At 32.4% G+C, this 23,492-nt stretch overlaps 2 protein-coding genes across 4 annotated transcripts in view; both read left to right on the top strand.

Moving 5' to 3' along the window:
* The window catches only part of LOC133879516 (vicianin hydrolase-like), a 29,101-nt gene that overhangs the window by 301 nt on the left and 5,308 nt on the right, over nucleotides 1-23,492 (top strand). The window contains exons 2-13 of one of the 3 annotated variants that reach the window (XM_062318090.1): nucleotides 16-85; nucleotides 1,151-1,209; nucleotides 1,292-1,367; nucleotides 2,019-2,096; nucleotides 2,522-2,609; nucleotides 2,691-2,943; nucleotides 3,290-3,405; nucleotides 3,986-4,203; nucleotides 4,302-4,333; nucleotides 4,667-4,769; nucleotides 4,893-5,001; nucleotides 5,159-5,429. In XM_062318090.1, the coding sequence (XP_062174074.1) occupies nucleotides 16-85; nucleotides 1,151-1,209; nucleotides 1,292-1,367; nucleotides 2,019-2,096; nucleotides 2,522-2,609; nucleotides 2,691-2,943; nucleotides 3,290-3,405; nucleotides 3,986-4,203; nucleotides 4,302-4,333; nucleotides 4,667-4,769; nucleotides 4,893-5,001; nucleotides 5,159-5,327 (1,371 nt within the window). In that variant the 3' untranslated portion in view covers nucleotides 5,328-5,429. Of the gene's footprint in view, nucleotides 1-15; nucleotides 86-1,150; nucleotides 1,210-1,291; nucleotides 1,368-2,018; nucleotides 2,097-2,521; nucleotides 2,610-2,690; nucleotides 2,944-3,289; nucleotides 3,406-3,985; nucleotides 4,204-4,301; nucleotides 4,334-4,666; nucleotides 4,770-4,892; nucleotides 5,002-5,158; nucleotides 5,430-22,544; nucleotides 22,732-22,949; nucleotides 23,020-23,492 lie in introns of those variants that run through there. The other 2 variants (XM_062318091.1, XM_062318088.1) reach the window with 2 other exon arrangements.
* Nucleotides 11,791-18,858, top strand: LOC133879517 (vicianin hydrolase-like). The gene is made up of 13 exons (XM_062318092.1): nucleotides 11,791-11,949; nucleotides 12,075-12,144; nucleotides 14,651-14,709; nucleotides 14,799-14,874; nucleotides 15,329-15,406; nucleotides 15,934-16,021; nucleotides 16,121-16,373; nucleotides 16,558-16,673; nucleotides 16,889-17,106; nucleotides 17,396-17,427; nucleotides 17,552-17,654; nucleotides 17,799-17,907; nucleotides 18,603-18,858. The coding sequence occupies exons 1-13, from the start codon at nucleotides 11,791-11,793 to the stop codon at nucleotides 18,769-18,771; spliced, it is 1,530 nt and encodes a 509-aa protein (XP_062174076.1). The 3' UTR covers nucleotides 18,772-18,858.

Genomic DNA, 23,492 nt, shown 5'->3' with positions numbered 1-23,492 from the left:
CTCTTTTTTGGCCAGTCTGAAGGAGCAGCTCATATCGATGGCAAGGGACTTAGCATATGGGATGCTTTCACCAAGGAACATCCAGGTCTCTCTCTCTCTCTCTATCTCTCTCTCTGTGTTTTTGAGGTTTCCACAAATTATACTACATGTATGTTTAATGGCATTGTAATTACTCTAACACTCAGATCCCAACATGTTCATCAAATAAGTATCTATAAGAGCTCATTGCTAAAAACTCATTGTAAGTAGGAAAACAAGAAAATATGATTCATCAGAAAGAACAAAGACAAAAAGGAAACAAAGCTTTGACGTACGGCTTAAGTTGGAAATAGTAAAGGAAATTTGGCTCCTTGAATTTTTTTTTTTTTTTCAGCAAATAATTAAGGCATTACAATCTCAATTGTATAAATAAATAGTGATGAGTGCGGCAAGGGATAGTACAACTTTTTATTACAAGTTTTTTTATAAATTGATGTGACATTAAATTATCAAGTGAGAAATTAAAATGAGAATTGCTACATAGCAATTTATACAACACTTATCACGTTTATAAACTAATGTTATAATTCACGTGACACTTATTATGTCAACTGCTAAAACATAAACTATATATCACATGACAGTCCTCATGACACTTATTTCTATAAAATATTGATTGTCATGCAAGTTTATAAGATAATTGTAGTAAAAGTTATAATATTCTAAATATTTTTCAAATATGAGCAACTTTGGCTAGCTCCATCTAAAACTCAATAAGCTAGGTTTAGGATGAGTTTCAATTTTAGACCTTCGTGCTAGCTAGAATATGTATCTGACTTAATTTTATCAATTAATTACTAAATTTATCCTTACATGGTAATTAAAAGTTACGAAATTACTGGGTGTTCTATGACCATTATATATCAACCATTTCTCACCCTTTCATTCTCATGTTACCCCCTATATTACCAAAATTCATTATATATTTAAGGGCATTTAGTGTTTTTAGATAGGTTGAATATTATGAATTAAATTGATTTTTTTAACATTTTTAACACAACTTTCTTAATTATTGTTCAATTTCTGTTGTTTGGCTTATTTCTTTCTTCTTTCTCTCTTTTCTTTTCTTTTTTTTTTTTTTTTTTGAGAAATTTACATGCTGGCTTGGCAGAAAAAATTTCGGGTGGTGGCAATGGAGATGTAGCCGACGACTTTTATCATCGTTATAAGGTACGTAGAATACTGCTGGTTATAAGGTTTCAACGTGGAAAATTTATTTTTTTATTTCTTTTAATAATCGAAAATTCAACAGGGGGACATACAACTGATGAAAAGAATTGGATTGGACTCCTTCAGATTTTCTATCTCATGGTCCAGAATATTACCGAGTAAGATCATCCCTTAGGGTTAGATCAATCTCCACCATACATTAGTATCTGCTTAATAAATAATTAAAAGCAATGCTATATATCACATTTTTATTTCACAATGTTAATGTATATAGCAATTCTAACTTTTAGATTTTATTTTATTTTATTTTATTTTTTATTTTAAACCACATTTTTAATATCACACCACAATTTCACTTTATTGACATTTTTTATGCGTGACGGTGTCAATCAACATTTGTTGAAAAAAAAAAAAAAAATCAAAGAATCAAAGACCGATTAACACTTATTATATGTCAGTAGGGTGAGATAGTGGCCAATAGGGTAGGATAGTGGCTAGTAAGATAAAAATGTGATTTTTAATATTACTTCTTCTTCTTTCTTTTTTTTCTAACGACCAATCTAAAAGCTAGTTCGACTGTTATGTTAGCATTTAGCATTGCTCATTAATTAATCATGTAATATGAGTCCCATTAGGATGATCTCCTGTCTGATTTGAGGATCTAAATTGTGGATCATCATTAATTGAGATTTCAAACTCCATATGAAAAAAAACAAAATGGTTGACATCATGTTTTCCAAGGAGAGATCTCATTAATTGTTGGGACCCATTTCAATGTAAGTCTCTAATGGATCCAATTATATTTACAGAGGGCAAATTAAGCGGTGGAGTGAACCCAAAAGGTGTCCAATTCTACGACAACCTCATCAACGGGCTCCTCTCCAATGGTCAAGTTCCTTTTTTTTTTTTTTTACCTTTCTTTTCGAGAAATATATATATTGTAATTAATTCTATACATGTCAATTTCATCGGAAAAATGATTTCTCTAACCATAATTAACTAAATAATTGAGGCAATTATCAAATCCGTTTTCCCACTAAGTCGAACATCTATTCCTATTAAAAATGGGAAATATACCATACATATATAAGTCAATGGCCTAACGAAATGTTTAATAATGGTTTTAATTTTTTTTAAAAAAATTGTTTGTTAATAATTTATTTTTTTTAGAAAAAAAAAAAAATGTTTTTGGTTTTGAAAATAGGAGTATTTTGAAAATCGTTATCAAATTAAACGAGGCCTGCTAATGCTTTGAACTGTTATATATACACACATTTCCTTAATTATGAAATTTCATATATATTGTTGGCAGGTATCAAGCCCTTTGTGACTATCTTCCACTTTGATACTCCTCTAGCACTTGAAGAAGAATATGGTGGACTCTTAAGTCCCAAGATAGTGTAAGTCAAAACAATTCAACAAAAAACATACTCTCCAATGCTCAAAAAATTAATGTGACTGTCCCTTTTATGAACGTATAGGAAGGATTATGTTGATTTTGCAAATTTTTGCTTCAAAACTTTTGGTGATCGAGTCAAGCACTGGGTCACAATGAATGAACCAAATGGATTAAGCATCAATGGGTATACTACTGGTACTTTTGCACCCGGAAGATGTTCCAAGTATGCTGGAAATTGCAGCGCTGGTAACTCTGCTACTGAACCCTACATTGTAGCCCATCACTTGCTTCTTGCTCATGGAGCCGCCGTGAAATTGTACAAGGACAAGTACCAGGTTTGTATAGAAACACATCAAAACGAAAGAAAACAAAAAGGGTGATGACTCGGGGATGAAACTAAGAATTTTGACTTTGGAGGGGCCGGGCTGCATTGATTTTTTTTTTTTGAAGAAAGGCATCATAATGAAGTTTTCTTAAAAAGACCCTAAATATGATAAAAGTCCTTTTTCTTAACAATTTTTTTTTTCTTTTTTTTGGTTGTAAAGGGAATGAGTCATGGCCCCTCCCAGCCCCCTTAGGTTCATCTCTGATAGTAGGCTTAGAGGCTGAATTTATATGAGAATAAATTGAATATGAGATATTGCACCTCTTGTGATTAACTTAATACATATATTTGTGCAGCCATATCAAAAGGGGAAAATTGGGATCACAATAGTGACCCATTGGTTTGAGCCGAAATACCAAACATCTTCAAGCCGCGCGGCCGCCTCTAGAGCTCTTGATTTTTACCTTGGATGGTGAGTGCCGTAATATACATTTGTGGAATTTTTTTTTTATTTTTTAATAATTAGAAAGGATATTAACTAGTAACTACAATTTATCCTTGTGGCTAAGCCTTACTTTTTGGTGACTATTCTTTGTTTTATATTTATGATCTTGGCATTCATAACTTCTCTTGAAAGGATAGGATGATTATTATTAATTTTTTTTTTTTTTTGACAAACTTTTTCTCAAAATTAGGTTGGACAAAATTCTTTCAACACAACCTATTAGATTGAAATTTGTCTTTAGAGCAAGTGATTCTCACATGCATTATAAATTTATATATATTAAAATGCATGTGACAATTTTATGCTCGAATGACATATTTCAGTTTAATATACTGAATTAGAAATATTTCTTTTAATTTATCCAATTTAAAAGGAAAAACTGTTTTTTTTTTTTTTCACATAAAAAAAATTCATTAGAACATGCTAAATATTAAACTCTCATCCCATAGGGTTAATGTGGTAGTACTCATTAGCTATTGATTTTTTATTTTTTATTTTTAACAAGAGCCGATCTAATAATTAATTAACACTGTCACACTTTATGTAGGTTTGTCCATCCGATTACATATGGTGACTATCCTCAGAGCATAAAGTCTGCAGCGGGTAAACGACTGCCAAGATTCACTGAAGCTCAATCCAAGTTGCTAAAAGGGTCCATTGATTTTCTTGGTATAAACTATTATACCACAAATTATGCAGAAACTGCTGTCTCAGCCAACGGTGTCAACGTCACTTATGTTACAGATAGACAAACCACTCTCACTAGTATGAACAAAAATTATAATCATTTTTCTTTTATTTGCAATGCAATGAATATTATATCATTTATTATCTGATCCCATTCATGTACTTTGTTGTCACAGCTGATAAAAATGGGATTCCTATTGGTACTCCGGTAAACACACATAAACTCTTTCTCCCTTCGAATAGGATCATGATTGTCTCCATTTCAACTGAAATGGAGATGATTTATTTCTTGGTTCAAATTAAATTTTATAGATTTAACGATGTATATGTTGTCACATGCATGGTGACGTATATCACCATGTGTATTGCTAGATGTAACAAATTAAAATATTAACCATAAATAAATCGTCTCAATTTTACTTAAAATTGAGAAGAGTAAGGATCATATTCTCTCCCTCTGTGGGCATTTGTATATTTTTTTGTGCTATGTTGCATATGGCTGCCGTTTTACTAAACTAATATGTTGTAAATGGTTTTGCAGACTGCTTTGAGCTGGCTTTTCATCCATCCTCAAGGACTCCGAGAGCTTATGTTATATATAAAAGAAAAATACAACAATCCCATTATATACATAACGGAGAATGGTATAACAATTTTCCTCTCCTTATTTATTTATTTTTATGTGTCGTGTTTTAACTAAACTAGTATTACCAATACTATTTCTTATTCTCTAATTTTTTAAATTTAATTTAATTTTTATTTTGTAGGAATGGCTGATCCAAACAATAGCACGATACCAATTAAAGATGCCCTCAAGGATAGTCTGAGGATAAGATACCATTACGGGCATTTATCATATCTTTTGAAAGCTATCAAGTGAGTGTTAATATATTTGTCATCACATATTTTCAATGCATGGGTTAAGAAAAATAGAAAAAAATTTTAATAAAAGTTCATACCTCGAAGACTAAATAAAAAAGCATTTTGCCCTTTGAATTTTTGATTGAGGATTTTGACGGTGAAATTTTGGCAGGGAGGGTGCCAATGTGCAGGCATACTATGTGTGGTCATTTTTTGACGACTTTGAATGGGATGGTGGTTACGACTATCGGTTTGGCCTCACTTTTGTAGACTATAAGGACAATTTGAAAAGATACCTCAAGTATTCTGCCTATTGGTTCAAGATGTTCCTCCTCAAATAAGCTGTGTGTAAGAGGATGTTTCTCCATCTTAAAGGCTAAAATAAGATGTAACTCTGAGAAGGTGAAGTAAATAAAGGGAGAAAATCGTGTTTCTCCATCCTATCTTTATGATTTGCTTATTAGAGATTTCTTTCTTTTAATTTATACGTTCTTTAAGGGCCGGAAAACTCTATCCACAAAACAATCAAAGCAATATTGCAACTCAATCCAAAGAAATTAACTACTAATTACACCGACAGTCGTCACAGTCCAAGCATAAGCATATATATATATATATATAGACCCACGTTATCATTATGTACGACAGTATGAGGGATCTCTAATCAAACTTGGCCCCTGCTTTCTGCCAAATTTAAGTGGACTGATAAAGGGTACGGTACAAGCTGCACGTGAATCTGACATTGAAGTTGATGCGTCTCGGACATCATTGTCCCAAGAACATAAGGAGGACACATACAAAATGCCCATATCTGGTCCCAAGAACGGGTTTCTTGGGATTACCATGAGGCGATATGGATAAAATATGCTGAAATACTTATCCTATAATTAACGTAAATAATTACAGGAAGATCTTATTCATAATTCCTAACCAATTATAGAAAGACTCTGTCTCGAATTTTTTGGTATAATCTTATCCACAAGATATGATATAAGAAGCTTTTTCAGATTCGGTTGATAACTAGTCTTACCCAAATTGGACTCCCCACCAGATGGCAAATAAGGTGTAATCCCACAAGCAGTCTCGGGATTAGACTCTTAATTGAACTATAATTAGAGAGTTGTATCAGAACTATATGCTTATAAGTAGGTTGCTACTCTAAGTATCAAAACTCTTTGTCTTTTCATATTCTTAGATATTTATTTATTAGAATTTAAACTTTTGTTTAAATCTTTTTGTCTTGTACGTGGGGTCACCAAACCAGAAACTGTGCTAATAGATCAAAAAGTTTGTGATCAAGGCCATCCTCTTTGATCCGGTTGTGGGGTGCAGTGCCTGAAGTTAAAAGGTACGTGGAATTGTGGACTAGAAAGAACGATGCCCACTCGAGTCTGCCAAAATATTGATGATACAATATTGTTTCAGCCTTCCTCTTCCGGACCCACTCTGCTTTTATGGGATTAGTCTGTCTAAATGAAAGACGATCTATTCAATTCCATAAAAATCGATTCTGTCATCTTTATTATTGGATTTTTATTTTTTTTATTTTTAGATAAATTATTAAAATCTCTCTCCAGTACTGAGGGCAGGTAATAAAGAGTCATGGCCCTGTGTCCCATAAAACTTTCCCCACGTGTAATGTATGAATTTGGCCCCATTTAATACAGATCAATCATGTCTATATATATAAATAACTTGGCTACGATCGATCCGCGTCATCTGCATCCCACTATCTTTTTAAGATCTCTATGTTGGGTACAAAGGACCCATATACCATCTGTCTACCTTTGTACTTATTACTCATAGCACTCGTAAGAGCATCTCCAGCATCTCCAGCAGAGCAGATGCTCTACTTTAATTAAAAAGTTAAATTTAACCATTTTTTACAATTTTTATTTTTTTTTCAGCAGATTAATTACTTTAACCATTTTTATTTAATTGTGTATAGTAAATAGTCAACTATGGCTATTTACTATTCAACACTACAAATATTTTTTATTAATATTTTCTCACTCTCTCACTCTCCTTCTTCGTCCCTCCCGGTCCTGATGCCCAACGAAACCCTCCGCCCCTCTCGGTCAACACTACCAACCCCTTCCCTCTTCTTCACCACTGCTGCCCTTCTTTCCTTTGTCCCCAGCAACATCGTTGTTCTCACCCAAGACCTCGCCGATGAGCTCGTCCTCGTCAACAGCAAGCCCGACAAGCTTCGCGGCAAGATGCTCGACCTCCAGCACGTCGTTGCCTTCCTCCCCCACACCAAAATCCACGCCTCTGTCGACTACGCCGTCACTGTCGGATCCAATCTCTGCATCGTCATTGCCAGGGCCCACCAGATTCTCAACTCGTCCAGGTTTTGGATCCTCGTCGCCGATCATCTCGATGCTCGCCGATCCTCATCTTAGATCCTTAACTCCTTAACTCCGTCGATCACTTGGCTTCGGCTCTATTGGGATTCCTTCGATTTTGCTAGATCCGAATACTCAGACGGGTTGGGGTTGGGGAGATGGGTTGGGGGAGACCAGAGAGTGAGAGGGAGAAGTGAAAAAAAATAAAAAATAAAGAAAAATATTAAAAAACAATATTTTAAGAAAATGAAGTGTGGAATAGAGATTATTGTTAAGAGTGTTTTTAAGATAGTCAATGATTAAAGTAGAGATTGGTACTTTTTGAGTAGCTATTTTAACTCCAACTGCTAGAGATGCCCTAACGAATGATGTAAAAAATTTATCTATAATAGTTAGTGAAATTTTATTTTTGTTAGTTTAGCTAACCACTTCTTAACACCATTCGGCTTCCTCTATCAGCTTATCTAAACTTCTTATCTATTTTATAAATAAATTTTAATTTTTATTTATTTTAATTAAAATCTCATCTTTACCAAAAACACCAAATAAAATACATCTCCCTCCCATAAACTTCTACACAACATACAACTGGCAAGCATCACCACTGCACCAAATCACCAGAAACCTCTGAAAGATCGGCAACCCAAACCCGAACGCCCAAACTCAGAAACTTCCAGAAAATCGACAACTCGTACCCATCCTCCCAAATCCCAATCTTGCGGTCCACGACATCGCTGGGTTTCACGGCGAGTCTATGGATCAATTGGACTAGGCCGACGAGGATTACGAGGAGGACAAAGTTCTTGGCAAATTCTCTGGGTTTCTTTGCTTGTTGGGCCGCCAAGTCCTTCGACGATCTCTCGCTGCGAATCAAGTTGTGGCTTAGATCCTTGCCGTTGAAGTTGGTGCCTGTATCGTCGCCGGGTTGAGGAAGTGAGGCTTCGTTGACACCGTGTGATTCAACGTTGGTGGTCTTCTTCTCGGTCGCCACCATACCCATCCTCCAAGCAAGACCGATTGAGAGAGAGAACGCCAAAGAAGACGAACTCTGAGTGAGAGAGAGAGAGAGGGAGAGAGAAACTATGAGAGAGTGAGATAGAAAGAAATATTAAAATATCAATCCATTTGTGCACAGTGTAACGCCACATCTGGCATTACACTGTGCACAAATGGAAGAGAAAGCTAAAATAGGTTTTGAGAAGATAAGTCGATGAAGGTGAGTTTTTCTCATTTCTCACGCTATTCTAGCCAAATGGAGAAAGTAATGAATCCGCTGGGACTGCTCTTACTGAGTGAAACCAAACAAAATATATATCCATTAAAGGAGGGATAAGATTCTCTCCAGAGTTATTTTATGATTAAAATTTTGTTTTACTAAAATGGTGGACAATGTACATAACGCTATATATATATATATGCCGTGAATATAATATTACATTATTTAAAAAAATTTAACTGTCATGTAATCATCTAATCTTTAGATGTGGTTAAGTAAATACTATGGTATGAGTTTGACTCTCGAAATAGGAATTCTCATGCTTAATTAGTGTAAACTACTTTTAGTCTCACTTATGTATTGAAGGGCTGGGTCAGGTTATGGTTTAACCAAACTTGAAGGAGTGTCTGCAGTTTTCCACCGCCTATCATTGGTTTCCAACGATCAAGTGCTACATACTATAGCCACGCCGGCATTGAATAGTCATTTTAGTTGCCCCCAATGCTTTTTTAATTAAAAAAAAAAAAAAAATCTTTACCATGAAAAACTTATCTCCATTGTATATAAAATGAAGAAGATCCTTTAACTTCTTTTTTTTTTTTTTTTAAAGCAATATAAAGGAAAAGGGATAGAGGTGAGATCTTTGCCGCTTTGATTCGAATGTTGGAAATGGATTCAAATTCTGGGGAACATGTGGATGCATTGGCGTTAATTAGATCAACACTCTAAATTCCAAGATGTAAAGTTTATCAACTCAAATGATTACCTCGCAAATTAAAAAATGGGATGAACTTGGAAGCATGATAAATCTAGCTAAGAATAAAAATGCCTTACTGTTAAAGAACTTATTAAATCAACAATGATTTTGGTGGAAAGTATTCGACTGTTTTGGGAAGAATTTTTGGATATCTTGGATGGATGTATATGGACGTATATTTTTTATATTTCTTATATATATATATTGATGCGTGTTATGTTTCAATGTCTAAGTTATTTACATCCATTGTTCTCGTGTTCAAATATTTGTGTTTTTAATGTTTTAGCTTTTGAGATGAATATATGTTTTGTCATAAAATTGCGAAATAGGGGGTTTGTTAAGTTTTATGTTGGAATATTCAATATCAAAACTAATTTGGTGTAAGTTTATATTTGTTTGTCAAGTTAAGACTTAAATTTGTGTTCAAAATGACAAGTATTCAAGACTAACTGAGAAGCTAGATCACAAGCTTAGTCGATGTCTGATCGAATGCAATCTTCAAGGCACTTCAAGAATTGAGATCCATCAAGACACTTCAAGGCCGTTCTGATCGCAAATAGTTTGAACAGATGTCTTTAAGATGTTGAAACTCAAGTTTTTAAGAGGCTCAATCATAGTGGTGATCTCACTACATTCGAACGAGATTGAGGCATTGCATGGTACAAGTTACCAATGAGGGCCTTGGTCATGATGTTGGTCACAAAATGATCGAACAGAGGTGTTTCACAAGAACCATAGAGACGTTTGGTCGCCAACCCGATTGTTGAGGGTTCGAATGCCATGGGAATCGAGCTAGATCTGTGATGCTTTGTCGTAATGTTGGTTGTATCACGTTCAAACACCGCTAACGAGAAAACTGTAAAACCCTAGCTCCTGTTCGAACACTCCACCAACCCGTTCAAATGTTAGTGCCTTAGACTGTGTTTTTCATAAATCGACTTACACACAAAGTCCTTGTAGTCCAAGAATCTATAGAAGCATTCTTATGCATGCTTTTTTGAAGATTCCAAGGTCATTATTTTGTAGTATTGGAGATAACCTTAGCATCCATATGCCTTTATTTTCAAAATTTTCATAGATTTTGTTAAATCACACAAATCAAAACTTTAACCGTTGGAGTTCTGAATTACAGAGGAAGCTTGATAGAAAATTGGCCAGAGTTATAAGCTACTAACGGGTCGTTGGTTGGGTACAATTAAAAAAATATAAGCTTTTCAGGGTTAGCTGCCTATAAAATTGTTCTTTTTTTAAGTTCTTTAAAAGTTTTGTACTTTGTCACGAGAAAAATTGTTGTATTTAAACTTTTTATTGTGTTACGTAATTTTGGTGTTATTGGGTGTAGTTGCAATATTTTGCTTTGTTGTAATTATTGAAAAATACCTATTCACCCCATTTTAGGTATTGTTTGGGGTCATTGGGGGGAATTTCAAAACTCATAGGTGTAAGTCTTTAAATTATAATAATATTTTATTATGTGATACCAAGGTTTTACTTGGAGGCTTCCAATGTGTTAATATCCCCAACATTTTTTTGATATTGAAAAAAGAAAGTGACAAACAATGAGCATTTTTTTTTTTTTTTTTTTGTTAAAAAAAAAAATTTCCACCGATGATGAGGTTCCAGTAATTAGGGCATTGTCCTTTCACATCAATGTACGTACGTAGGCCCTGGTCACGAGGGTTACGTACAAAACGTGAATCATGCACATATTCTGATGAATAAAAATAAAAATCCAAAATGAGGAAAAAAACACTTAATTGGCAGAAAAATGTTAGAAATATTAAATTTTTTTTATTAAGAAGTGAATATTAAAGTGATATGAAGTTTATTCATTAAAAATTGTAATATTGTTTTTTTTATTAATTTTTTTAATTTTTTTTCAATAAATAAGCTTTCTATTATTTTGTTATCTATTTTTTAGTAGAAGATTTCATACTCATAGCATTTCTTAATTTGGCGACATTGGTGGACTTTTTTTTTTTTTTTTTTTTGTTTCCACAAATATATATATATATATATATATATATATATATATATATATATATATATATATATATATATATATATATATATATATATATATATTTTGAAAAAGCAAACTATGTGGTTTAAATTCTGCCACGATAAGTAAGGCTAATACATTAAATACTAAGTTGAAATAAAAAGTGAATTTCAAATATAAAGTTGGAACTCATTATCTTTATTTTGATATCTTATTAAATCAAGACTTATTCCAAACAACTTTTTATTTTTCTTTTAAAAAAAAAGATAGTAAATTTACTGGTTTAATTAATATTCTAACTGCCACGTCAATTTTTACAGCAGTAACAAATAAACTTGGTGCTAAAATAATGAAGGGATAATATATCTATTATACAAAGAACAGTTCAATGATTTGAATGAATCAACTGTTCCCTCTTGAAATTCTTTATATATAGGAGAGCTTGAAGGGTAGCTTTCTTCAAGCACCACCAAACACAGACATGGCAGTTCAAGGTCGTCCTTTCCTACTCTGCCTCCTAGCCTCGGCCTCCTTGTATGCTTGCACTGAAGGTGCAAAACCGAGCCATTATTCGATGCCTTTCAACCGGAGCAGTTTTCCTGCTGGTTTTATATTTGGAGCTGGTTCAGCTGATTACCAGGTATATATGCATGGACTACGTAGTACTTTCAGGCTTCAATTAGGATGAATTTTTACCCTGCATGCCAATAACAAAAACAAGAACGAAAACCACATTATTTGAACATTATTTCCTTTTTTGGCCAGTCTGAAGGAGCAGCTCATATCGATGGCAGGGGACCTAGCATATGGGATACTTTCACCAAGAAACATCCAGGTCTCTCTCTCTCTTTGAAATTCTAACACTCAGATCCCAATATGTTCAAACATGTATCTACTTGTTCGACCTTGATTTGTTGGTCTTCCTATTTTTGCTTTCAGTAATGTCTATTCTTTTTTCGTGTAAAAGAACACATGCAACATCCAAAAACTTCCATGGAAGAGAGTTCAGAGACGGTTAAATTAACGAGAGCCCCTTTATTTGGATGGACTTTAAAAGTTTTGTTTTACAGCTTTCAATTAGGAGTTTGACACATCATTTAAGAATAAATACAATAGACATAAAAGTACCAAATATTATGAGAAAAAAAAATTAAAAAAGAAAAGAAAAAAGACACTGAAAAACCACCACCTTCTCAACCCAATGCGGTCGCCGGATTCCGCCGAAAGCCACCGCCATCATCTTCTTAAAGCTCATTTTTATTTTATTTTATTTTTTTTTTTTTCAATTCAGACTACCCACAATACCTAAATGAATCTTCCTCAAGCTCCGTCTTTCCACAAACAATACCCATATCATATATATATATATATATATATATATATATATATATATACTGATATACACATGAATGAACCTTCATATCACAAATCGCTTGGGTACCACAATTCAAACTACCCACAAACCGTACGACTCCACAATCCAGTACACACGCCACCTACGAATAGAGCCACCGCACTGCCTAAGCTTCAGCCCACCACAGAAGAAACCACCCCCGACCCACATCCCATCACTGATTCACTGCTTGTAAACACCACAAAACTGTCACCCATAACAGTGAACCATCACCAACCCAAGCCCAGAACGCCATCAGTTTTGGCCGAATCGGCACAGATCTGGCCGCTCCACTTGAAAATACTACCAGATATGGAGTTCCGCCGCCAAAGGCCGCCACCCAACCTTTAGATCGGCCTCCTGTGTTGCTGAAACCGGCACAGATATGGTTGTTTTTGGCCAAACTGGCACAGATTTAGCCGCTCAACAAGTCGCACTGCCAACTATGGAGTTCCACAGTCACTCTCTCCTCCGTTGTACGGTGGTCGAAACTCTCTCTCAACCATCACGGACCCGAGCTCTCTCTCTCTCTCTCTCTCTCTCTCTCTCTGTTCTCATCTACCTGAAACCGGGCGGATTCCGGCTGTGACCTTTGGCGTATTCCGGAAGTAACTCCGTGGATTCCGGCTATGGCGTTCGGCTAGGAGAGGTGGGGTGGTTTGTGGGTTGGTTCACTAGGGTTAGAAGGAAATAAGAAAAGTGATAATCCAGTATTTTGGGCTCTAGTGTATTTAGTATCTTTTAAATGATATACTATATTCTTATTGAAGGCTGGTCCAGATCGAAGGTTTTCTCTAAATTAATTCCATGAAACTCAGGTATCATTTAATGCACACATCACACATGCATTAAGCATACACCCCATTTCATAAGGGATTTAGTTCCACATGCATGCAAGCTGCTCTATCCTCATGTGAGAAAAAGGTTGTTCACCCCCAACTGTTGGGACAGCTTCTGAAAGTTGACAGTCTGATTACACGTACGGAATCCGATCGTACGTTTTATTAGCAGCATAAGAGCTCGTTGTATGAAAACAAGCAAATATGACTCATCAGAAAGAACAAATCAATAAAGAAACAAAGCTTTGACATACGGCTTTGCTGGAAATAGTACTGAAGGAAATTTGGCTCCTTAATTTGGATAGAAGACTTAATTAACGTTATTCTTTCCACTTACTTATTACATTTATATTATATCAACCAGCCGACTGAACATGTTTGAAGTGATTTTTTTATGTAATTGACATAAAAAAAAAATCATTTAAAACATGTTACATCAACTTATATGGCATAATTCCTCATATTCCAAACTTGCCTGGCCTTTAAATGATATGAAAAGTCCATATTGCAATTTTGAGGTGGAAAAGAAAAATACACTGTCACTTTCATTTGTCTAAGAAAATAAAATGACAAGAAAAATAAAATAAACCCCTAGTGGCATCGGGTGACTTGTACTGACAGTTGCATTATCATAAAACTATTAGGAATCAAAAGCCTTTAGATAATGTAATTATTTCCATGCGCACAGTTTTTTTCTTATTTTTTTCCTGCCAATTATTGTGAGAATAACGAACGTAGACAAAACTTTGCTCCAAATTAGATTGAATTTTTTTTCTTCTTCAATTCAATTTATTAAACTGATATTTTGAGTTTTAGACCTTGGTGCTAGAATCTGATTCAATTTTGCCAATTAATTAGTAAATTTATCCTTATTATAATTAAAATTTATGAAATTACTGGGTGTTCTTAAGTACCATTTTATATCAAACATTTCTCATGCACCCTTTCATTCTCATATATATATATATATATATATATATATATATATATATATATATATATATATATATAAATCTAAATGGATTTCTTAACATTTTTTTAACTCGTCTTTCCTATTAATTGTTGTTCAATTTTGTTTTTTTTAAGACATTTACTTGGTGGCTTGGCAGAAAAAATTGCGGATGGCAGCAATGGAGATGTAGCCTTTGACTTTTATCATCGTTATAAGGTAGAATGCTTGTTACAAGGTTTCACAGTCGAAAATTAATTAATTTGTTTTATTTAACTTTCTTAATTAATAATCGAAAATTTTAACAGGAGGACATAAAACTGATGAAAATAATTGGTTTAGACTCCTTCAGATTTTCTATCTCATGGTCCAGAATATTACCAAGTAAGTAAATAATTAATCATGTAAGATGGTCCCATTAAGATGCTCTCCTATCTGATTTGAAGATCTAAATTGTGATCATCATTAATATAAATTGAGATGTAAACGCTCCATATAAAAGCAACATAAATGGTTAACAAATTTTTTCCAAGTAGAGATCTCTTTATTGGGACCCATTTGGATTAAAGTAGTCATTATATACAACAAAAGTAATGCTATATATTTAGTATACTGATATACTATTGTAATTCAATTAACTTGGTGGTGCACGTGATCAGATCAAAATTAGTCATTGAATCAGCACTTGTAAAAAAAAATCATAGATTGATTTTCACGTACAGTCACATCATCTCGATTAATTGTATAACAATCATTTGTAACAGTCTACTAAATAACATTACTCATACAACAATTTAATGCAATTATCTAATTAATGGATCAAATTATATGTTTACAGAGGGCAAATTAAGCGGGGGAGTGAACCCACAAGGTGTCAAATTCTATGACAACCTCATCAACGAGCTCCTGTCTAATGGTCAGATTCCATTCTTTTCCAGCAATATATATATATATTCTAATTCTATACATGCATGTCAATTTCTTTGGTGAAATTATTTCTCTAATCATAATTAACTAATTAAAGAATTTAAGTAATCAAATCCGTATTTCCACTAAATCGAACATCTATTCATATTAAAAGGTCGAGGAAAAGATAACATATATACGAAAGTCAATGTTTAAGGGTATGTTTGATAATGGTTTTGGATTTTTTTTTTTTTTTTTTTTTTTTTTTTTTTTTTGGGGTATTGGTTTGAAAAAGCATTTTGATAGCTAGAGTTCACATTTGAAAAGTATATTAATGTGTTTTAAACTGTTTGATAATGATTTTAGGAAAAGTGTGATTTTTTTTTTTTTTTTTTTTTTTTTTTTTTTTTTTTTATATTGAAAACAGAATATTGTTTTCAAAATCAATACAGAACGAGGTCTATTAATTAATGCTTTGAACTGTTCTATAATCTATACACGCACGCATGTCCTTATGAATTTTCATATTATCGGCAGGTATCAAGCCCTTTGTGACTCTATTCCACTATGATTATCCGCAAGCACTTGATGATGAATATGGTGGACTCTTAAATCCCAAGATAGTGTAAGTTAAAATTAAACATTTTTTTTTAAAAAAAAAACTCTCCAATGCTCAAAAAGTGTTACCATATAACTAAATGTGGTTGTACCTTTTTATGAATAGGAAGGATTATGTAGATTATGTGAATTTTTGCTTCAAAACTTTTGGTGATCGAGTCAAGCTTTGGGTCACAATGAACGAACCAAATGGATTAAGCGTCAATGGTTACACCACCGGTAGTTTTGCACCTGGAAGATGTTCGAATTACGTCGGAACTTGTGCCGCTGGTAACTCCGCTACTGAATCTTACATTGTCGCTCATCACTTGCTTCTTGCTCATGGAGCTGCCGTGAAATTGTACAAGGACAAGTATCAGGTTTGTATAGAAAAAGATGAGAAAAAAAAAAAAAGGATGATGACACTCCTTGCTAATTATTTCGGTTGACAAAATAGAGAATATATTATAAAAGTGTTCACTAATTCAAGTTTTTATATTTATTCAACCAAGTGAATATGAGATATTGGACCTCTTGTGATTAACTAAATATGAATTTGTGCAGCCATATCAAAAGGGAAAAATTGGGATCACAATAGTGACCAATTGGTTTGAGCCGAAATACCAAACATTTTCCAACCGCAAGGCCGCCTCTAGAGCTCTTGATTTTTACTTTGGATGGTGAGTGTTGTAAGAACATTCGTGGAAAAACCCTTTTCTAATACTAAAAAATGATATTAAATACTTAATTTGAATTAGGCTTGCATCCTCTTATTCAATAATAGGACATTTCATGTTATTAATATAGACGGTCAAGATTAAAATAAACTACAATATAATACTTTGCCGCTATTATATGAACCAAAAATAATTAATATAAATGACAATATTTGTAGGTTTGCCCATCCGATTATATATGGTGATTATCCCCAGAGCATGAAGACTTTGGTGGGTCATCGACTGCCAAAATTCACTGAAGCTCAATCTAAGTTGCTAAAAGGGTCTCTTGATTTTCTTGGTGTAAACTATTATACCACAAACTACGTAGAAAGCGCTTCCTCATCTAATGGTGTCAACGTCAGTTTCGTTTCAGATAGACAATTCAGTCCCACTAGTATGTTCAAAAATCTATAATCTTTTTCTTTTCTATGCAATTTAAAGATCATGTCTTTTAGGACAAAATTTTTGTCCAAATTCATTCAACAAGGTCTATTAAACTGACATATATCTTTAGAGCCCGTGATTTTCACATGCATTTTTTATAAAACTTATAGAACATGTGATTTTCATATGCACCATTAAAAATGCATGTGAGTATTACATTCTATAAGGATAAATATTAATTTAATAAACTGTATTGAAGACATTTTCTCTAATCCAATTCATATACTTTGTTGCCGCAGCTGATAAGAATGGAACTCCAATTGGTACTCCGGTAAACACATATAGAAACTCTTTCTCCCCTTTGTGTGCATGTGTATATTTTTGTGTGCTATGTTGCATATGTATGCCATTTTAGTATTTTTTTACTAACTAATATGTTGTAAGTGGTTTTGCAGACGGCTTTGGACTGGCTTTTCATCTATCCTAAGGGAATCCAACAACTATTGTTATATATAAAAGAAAAATACAACAATCCCGTTATATACATAACGGAGAATGGTATAACAATTTCTCTCTTCTTATTTTTTTTTTTTTTTTGTGTCGTGTCTTAACTAGTATTATTAATACTATTCATTATATATATATATATATATATATATATATATATATATATATATATATATATATATATATTTTTTGTAGGATTGGCTGATGCAAATAATAGCTCTTTACCAATTAAAGATGCCCTCAAGGATAGTTTGAGGATCAGATACCATCACGAGCATTTATCATATCTTTTAAAAGCTATCAAGTGAGTGTTATAAATTTTTCATCAATTATTTATAGTACACAATGCATGGATTAAAAATAGAAAAAGATATACCATTTTTAATTATTTAGGAAAAAAAAAAAAAAGGAAAGATAGAGACCGCTATTTCAATTCAGAAAAAAAAGCTCCTACGGTCCTGAGGTATGGACTTTTATTAATTGCTCCATAAAATTCAAAAGTTATCAATTGATCAATACTCGTTAATGTTAGAATTGTTATTAAGTAGATAATTACGTTCACCTTCCGTTAAATTTTTAACGTTGTTGTCATGTCATAACCAATTAATTAGAAGATGACATATGTCCTATTTAATAAAAAAAATATAAAAAATTGTAAATTATAAATTTAAATATAAAAAAAAAAAATTTAAAAAAAAAACCATTTTTTTTGGGTGGTTTTTTAATTTGTTTTTATTTATATTCATATTTTTTTATTCAATAGGTTACGTACCGTCTTTTGATTAGGTGTGACATGGCAATGTATACCATTAAAAAATTAATGAAAGATAGACGGAATGATTTATTTGATAACAGTTCTAATTAATCTTAAAAACTAAATTGATAGCTTTTAAACATTAAGAAGCGATTTAATAAAAATTCATACATCCAGGACCAATAAAGCATTTTTACCATTCAATTTTTGATTGAGAATTTTAAGGGTGAAATTTTGGCATGCAGAGAGGGTGTAAATGTGAAGGCCTACTATGCGTGGTCATTTCTTGACGACTTTGAATGGGATGCCGGTTACACCGTTCGATTTGGCCTCACTTTTGTGGATTTTAAGGACAATTTGAAAAGATACCTCAAGTATTCTGCCTATTGGTTCAAGATGTTCCTCCTCAAATAAGCTGTAAAAGGATGTTTTCTCGAACCTAAAGTGATGTAACTCTGTGAAAGTGAAGTAAATAAAGAGAGAAAATCGTCTTTCTCCATCGATCCTAGCTTTATGATTTATTTATTAATAGAGATTAATTCCTTTCTTTTATATGTTCTTGGTGTAAACTGCAGCCTAGCTAGCAAATCATTCGTTTATAAGAGAAAATCTGATAGGAGAGAAAGAATATATGTGGTACGCAATAAAAGCTTCCTAAACCCTAAAACTTCATTTCCTTCGTCTCTCCAACCGTCAAGAGAAAGAGAGAAAAGGAAATGTATAGTACTTACTTAGTTACTTTGAATATATTAACAAAGTAGTTAATATATATGTTTTTTTATTAACTAACTTACTTAGTACGTTAATACTTATACACTACTTAGAATTTTATATTTATATTAGATCTTACTATATATATATATGCGTATGTATATAACATATTTATTATTTAATATCTAACATACATACTTATATTTATATAACCGGCCTAATTTTTTAATATATGTATATATATACACACATGCACGAGCTATTGTTTTCGGACATTTAATAATTTAACATAAGTTTGTATTTATAAAACTGTTCATGTACGTATTAAAATGAACCGGTTTTGAAACGAGCAGATCTCGAGGGAGTTGACAGGGAAATAATTCATTTAAAAGCAGGTAATTCCCGTTTAGTAATCCCCTCCCCTTCTCCTCCCCTTCCCTTTGTGAGAATTTTTTTGTTGTGTGAAAATAAAAAATGATTGATGTGATATAAAGTACAAAGAATTTATATGGAAAAGTGAAAAAAATTTGTATTGTAGTGAATTTTTTTAATTAAATAATAATAATAAATTATTGATGTGATATAAAAAGTAAAAAAGAAAAGAATGTTTTGAATTTGATGTTTTTTGAGAAAGGTAAAAGTAAGGGGAGGGAAGGAAAAGAGAAAGGGAAGGAGTTAATAAACGGCCTGTTAACAACTTAGGAAAGCTTGTCATGGCCCTTTGTCCCCTCAAACTAGCTAGATGAAATTAAAAACACTATTATCTGTATACTGTATATGTCTAATCTATGAACTTTTCCCCATGTATGATCGATCGATCCTCGTTATATGCGTGCAATATTCGTCTGCATATATGATAAGATTCCCAATAGACCAAATCATTTAAAGCTAGATCTCTATGTTTCGTACCGACATGATCGATGGATTATTCAAGGGACCTACAATCTCTTTATCTCAGTGTGCTACACTACGTTGGAAACTTAATTATTCAAATTGTGGGGATTCGGGAACATGCATGTGCATGCAACGTTAAATATTTATTTAAATAATAGTAAAAAATATTGATGTAATATAAAATTTGATAATATTTTACAGAAAAGTGAAAAAGTTTTGTTTTGTAATGAATTTTTTTTATTTGAATAGTAATAAAAAATTATTGATGTGATGTAAAAAATGTAAAAAAGTTAGAATGTTTTTTATTTGATATTTTTGGGAGAAGTGAAATGGAAATGAGGAATACTAGACATTTAAACACTTTTATCTAGAATTTAGTTCCAACATGATGTGTCACAATCCCATGAGATCTATTATTTTGAGATATGTGCCACAATCTCATAGGACTATGACACATCAGGTTGAAACCAAATTTTGAAAAAAAAATGTTGGGATGTCAAACATTTCTCAATGAAAATTGAAAATTTGCCCTTTTGGTTACCAAACAGCTTCGTTATTAGATACAGATTAATTATTCTACATTAATCCAAGATGTAAGAGTTTATTAACTCAAATGATTGCCTCTCACATTAGACAATGGGATGATCGATCTTGGAAGTATGATAAATCTAACTATGAATAAAACTGCCTTTTTGGTAATTGATCGAATAACTAAGTCAAGAATGATTTTGGTGGAAAGTATTTGTATGTTAATATCACTAAATTTAGGGAATTAAATTATTTTTCTTTCATATTCAAATAAATTCTAAAATAATTGTAAAAACCCAAATGTAGCTAGTGATAGATGAATTAATGGAGAAGAAACACTTTTATTTCTTTGTATTTACTTGATTATAATCTATGTGATGGGGTATTTATACGCAAGAAACTTGGGTTACATAGCAGTTGTGAATTAATTTTGTGATGTTCTATACATGAAAAACAATTACGTAGAAGGAATGTAAACGTTGGTGGATGGAGATTTCCCTTTCTCAAATGATTTAGGATCATTGTTCATATTTTTTTCTAAACAATAACTTCACTTAAAGAAAGCATTTTATACTAAATTAATGTTCTTTTAAATAAATGTTAGAAAAAAGAGAGAGAGAGAGAAAAGAAAGCATTTTTATATACTAAAATAATGTCTAGGAAAGCAAAAGTGTTACTCTAAATTTAAAGTAGCACTAGATTTGAGAGAAGCAAAAGTTTTAGAACATTAATGGAGTTGATCTGTTGTTTGCAGGGTTTTTTGTTAGTAGTTTTATTTTATATTTAGGGAAGGAAATGAGATATATATAAAGAAACTGCTGCTAATACTTGGAGAATGATTTGAAATGGAGAGGAACCGGTCCTTTATACTAGAGGGGCTAAAAGCGAGCACTTCTTGCTACTTTGCCTGCTTCGTATTATGGCGGATATATTGATGCGGTGGAAATGAACGAAAAGCAATATGAACTTGCTATTTTCAAATAGATTGAGAGAGCATGAATAGATTGAGAGGGAATCCATCAATAATAAGGGGATTTTGATTATCATATATATAGGTCAACAATTCCCTTCCATTTCTTTGTTTCTTTTCCTTTTTAATACAATAATTAATGGTCAACATGGCGCGCGAAATCCTAATCCGTGTATATAAGATCCGATCCCTCGGTACCGATGAAATTATTATTTGGCGTAGTATTTCATCCACCATTTCTTTTCTATTTATATATTTCTTTTTCTAATAAGACCATTCTGTAATTTACCTACCATTCTTTTCCTATTAAAATACTTCTCTCGATCTATCTAATTATAATCTATGGATCGAGTTTGTGCAATGATCATTTTAAATTATATTTAGAGTTCAAATGACAAGCTGAATATATATATATATATTGTAGGTCGAGAACTCAAAATAATTTTTTCCTGTTTCACTATGTTATTAAAAATAAATAAATAAATAAATAAATAAAATAAGGGTGAACTGACGATACTACATCAATATAGTGAAATAATAGTAGCATAAAAGTATGAATTTTAGCATTACTCTTTAATTAATGTTATAATACTCTTTCTCACGTATGAATCAAACTCCATATATATATATATATATATATATATATATATATATATATATATATATATATATATATATATATATATATATATATATATATATATATATATAGCTCTAGAATATTCAATTTAAATAGAAGGTGAATTACAAATATAAAATTCGAACTTAAAGACTTCTAATTACTTTGATATTTTATTAAATAACTATGTATTCCAAAAGTTAAATGAATAGAAAATAATAAATTTATTCGTTTAATTATTACTCTCTTACGGTGCTTGGCATATATATATATATATATGGAGAAGGTGTAAGCTGTGAGATCATTTGCCATGAAAATAATAAAAAAGCAGCAACAAATAAACGTGGTGTTAAAATAATGAAGGGATAATTAATATATGTATTATACAAATTAAGAACAGTACAGTGATTTGAATGAATCAACTACTCTTCCCTCTTGAAATTCTTTATATATAGGAGAGCTTGAAGGTAGCCTTCTTCAAGCAGCAAACATAGACATGGCAGTTCAAGGTCCTTTCCTGCTCTGCCTCCTAGCCTTGGCCTCCTTGTATGCTTGCACTGAAGGTGCAAAACCGAGCCATTATTCGATACATTTCAACCGGAGTAGTTTTCCAACTGGTTTTATATTTGGAGCTGGTTCAGCTGCTTACCAGGTATATATATGCATGGATTGTACTACTTAATTTCAGGCTTCAATTACCATGCCTTTTTTTCTTTTTCTTTTTTAAATAAAAAAAATAAAATAAAATTGGAACTCTTTCAAAGTAGGTCCATTGATCATGTATCCATCCCGGTCGGACAAACCCCGAACACCGTAACAAAGAGAAAAACAAAAAGCACATTAATTGAACATTATTTCTTTTTTGGCCAGTCTGAAGGAGCAGCACATATCGATGGCAAGGGACCTAGCATATGGGATACTTTCACCCGGAAACATCCAGGTCTCTCTCTCTCTCTCTCCCTCTTTGAGGTTTCCACATATTTTACTATATGTTACTTTAATTAATGGCATTTTAATTCTAACACTCAGATCCCAAACATGTTCAAATAAGTATCTACTAGATCTTTGATCTTGATTTTTTGGGAAAAGGAATATCTCTTGAAATTTGATTGTTCGGCTTTTACTCAAATTCGGATAGTTTAAGAGAGAGAATTGTAGGGCTTACTTGTCTCAGACAAATGGACTTTGCACCCTAAGATGCTTGAAATTAGTAAGCCTGGCCTGCAACCCTTTCTATTATAGTACTAGTCAGTTTTTAACAGCTAGCTTAATTTGAAGGGATTCTAATTATTCAAATTTTTGGTCTCCCTATTTTTACTTTCAGTAAATTCTATTCTTTTTTTTTTTTTTGGTGTGTGTTAAAGAACACAACTCCCAAAGAGAAAGAGAAATTCTAATGAGTCCTTAGATCAA

The sequence above is a fragment of the Alnus glutinosa genome, chromosome 10 (assembly GCF_958979055.1).
Source record: "Alnus glutinosa chromosome 10, dhAlnGlut1.1, whole genome shotgun sequence".
Classification (NCBI taxonomy): domain Eukaryota; kingdom Viridiplantae; phylum Streptophyta; class Magnoliopsida; order Fagales; family Betulaceae; genus Alnus; species Alnus glutinosa.
This window is presented reverse-complemented; position numbering and strand designations above follow the sequence as displayed.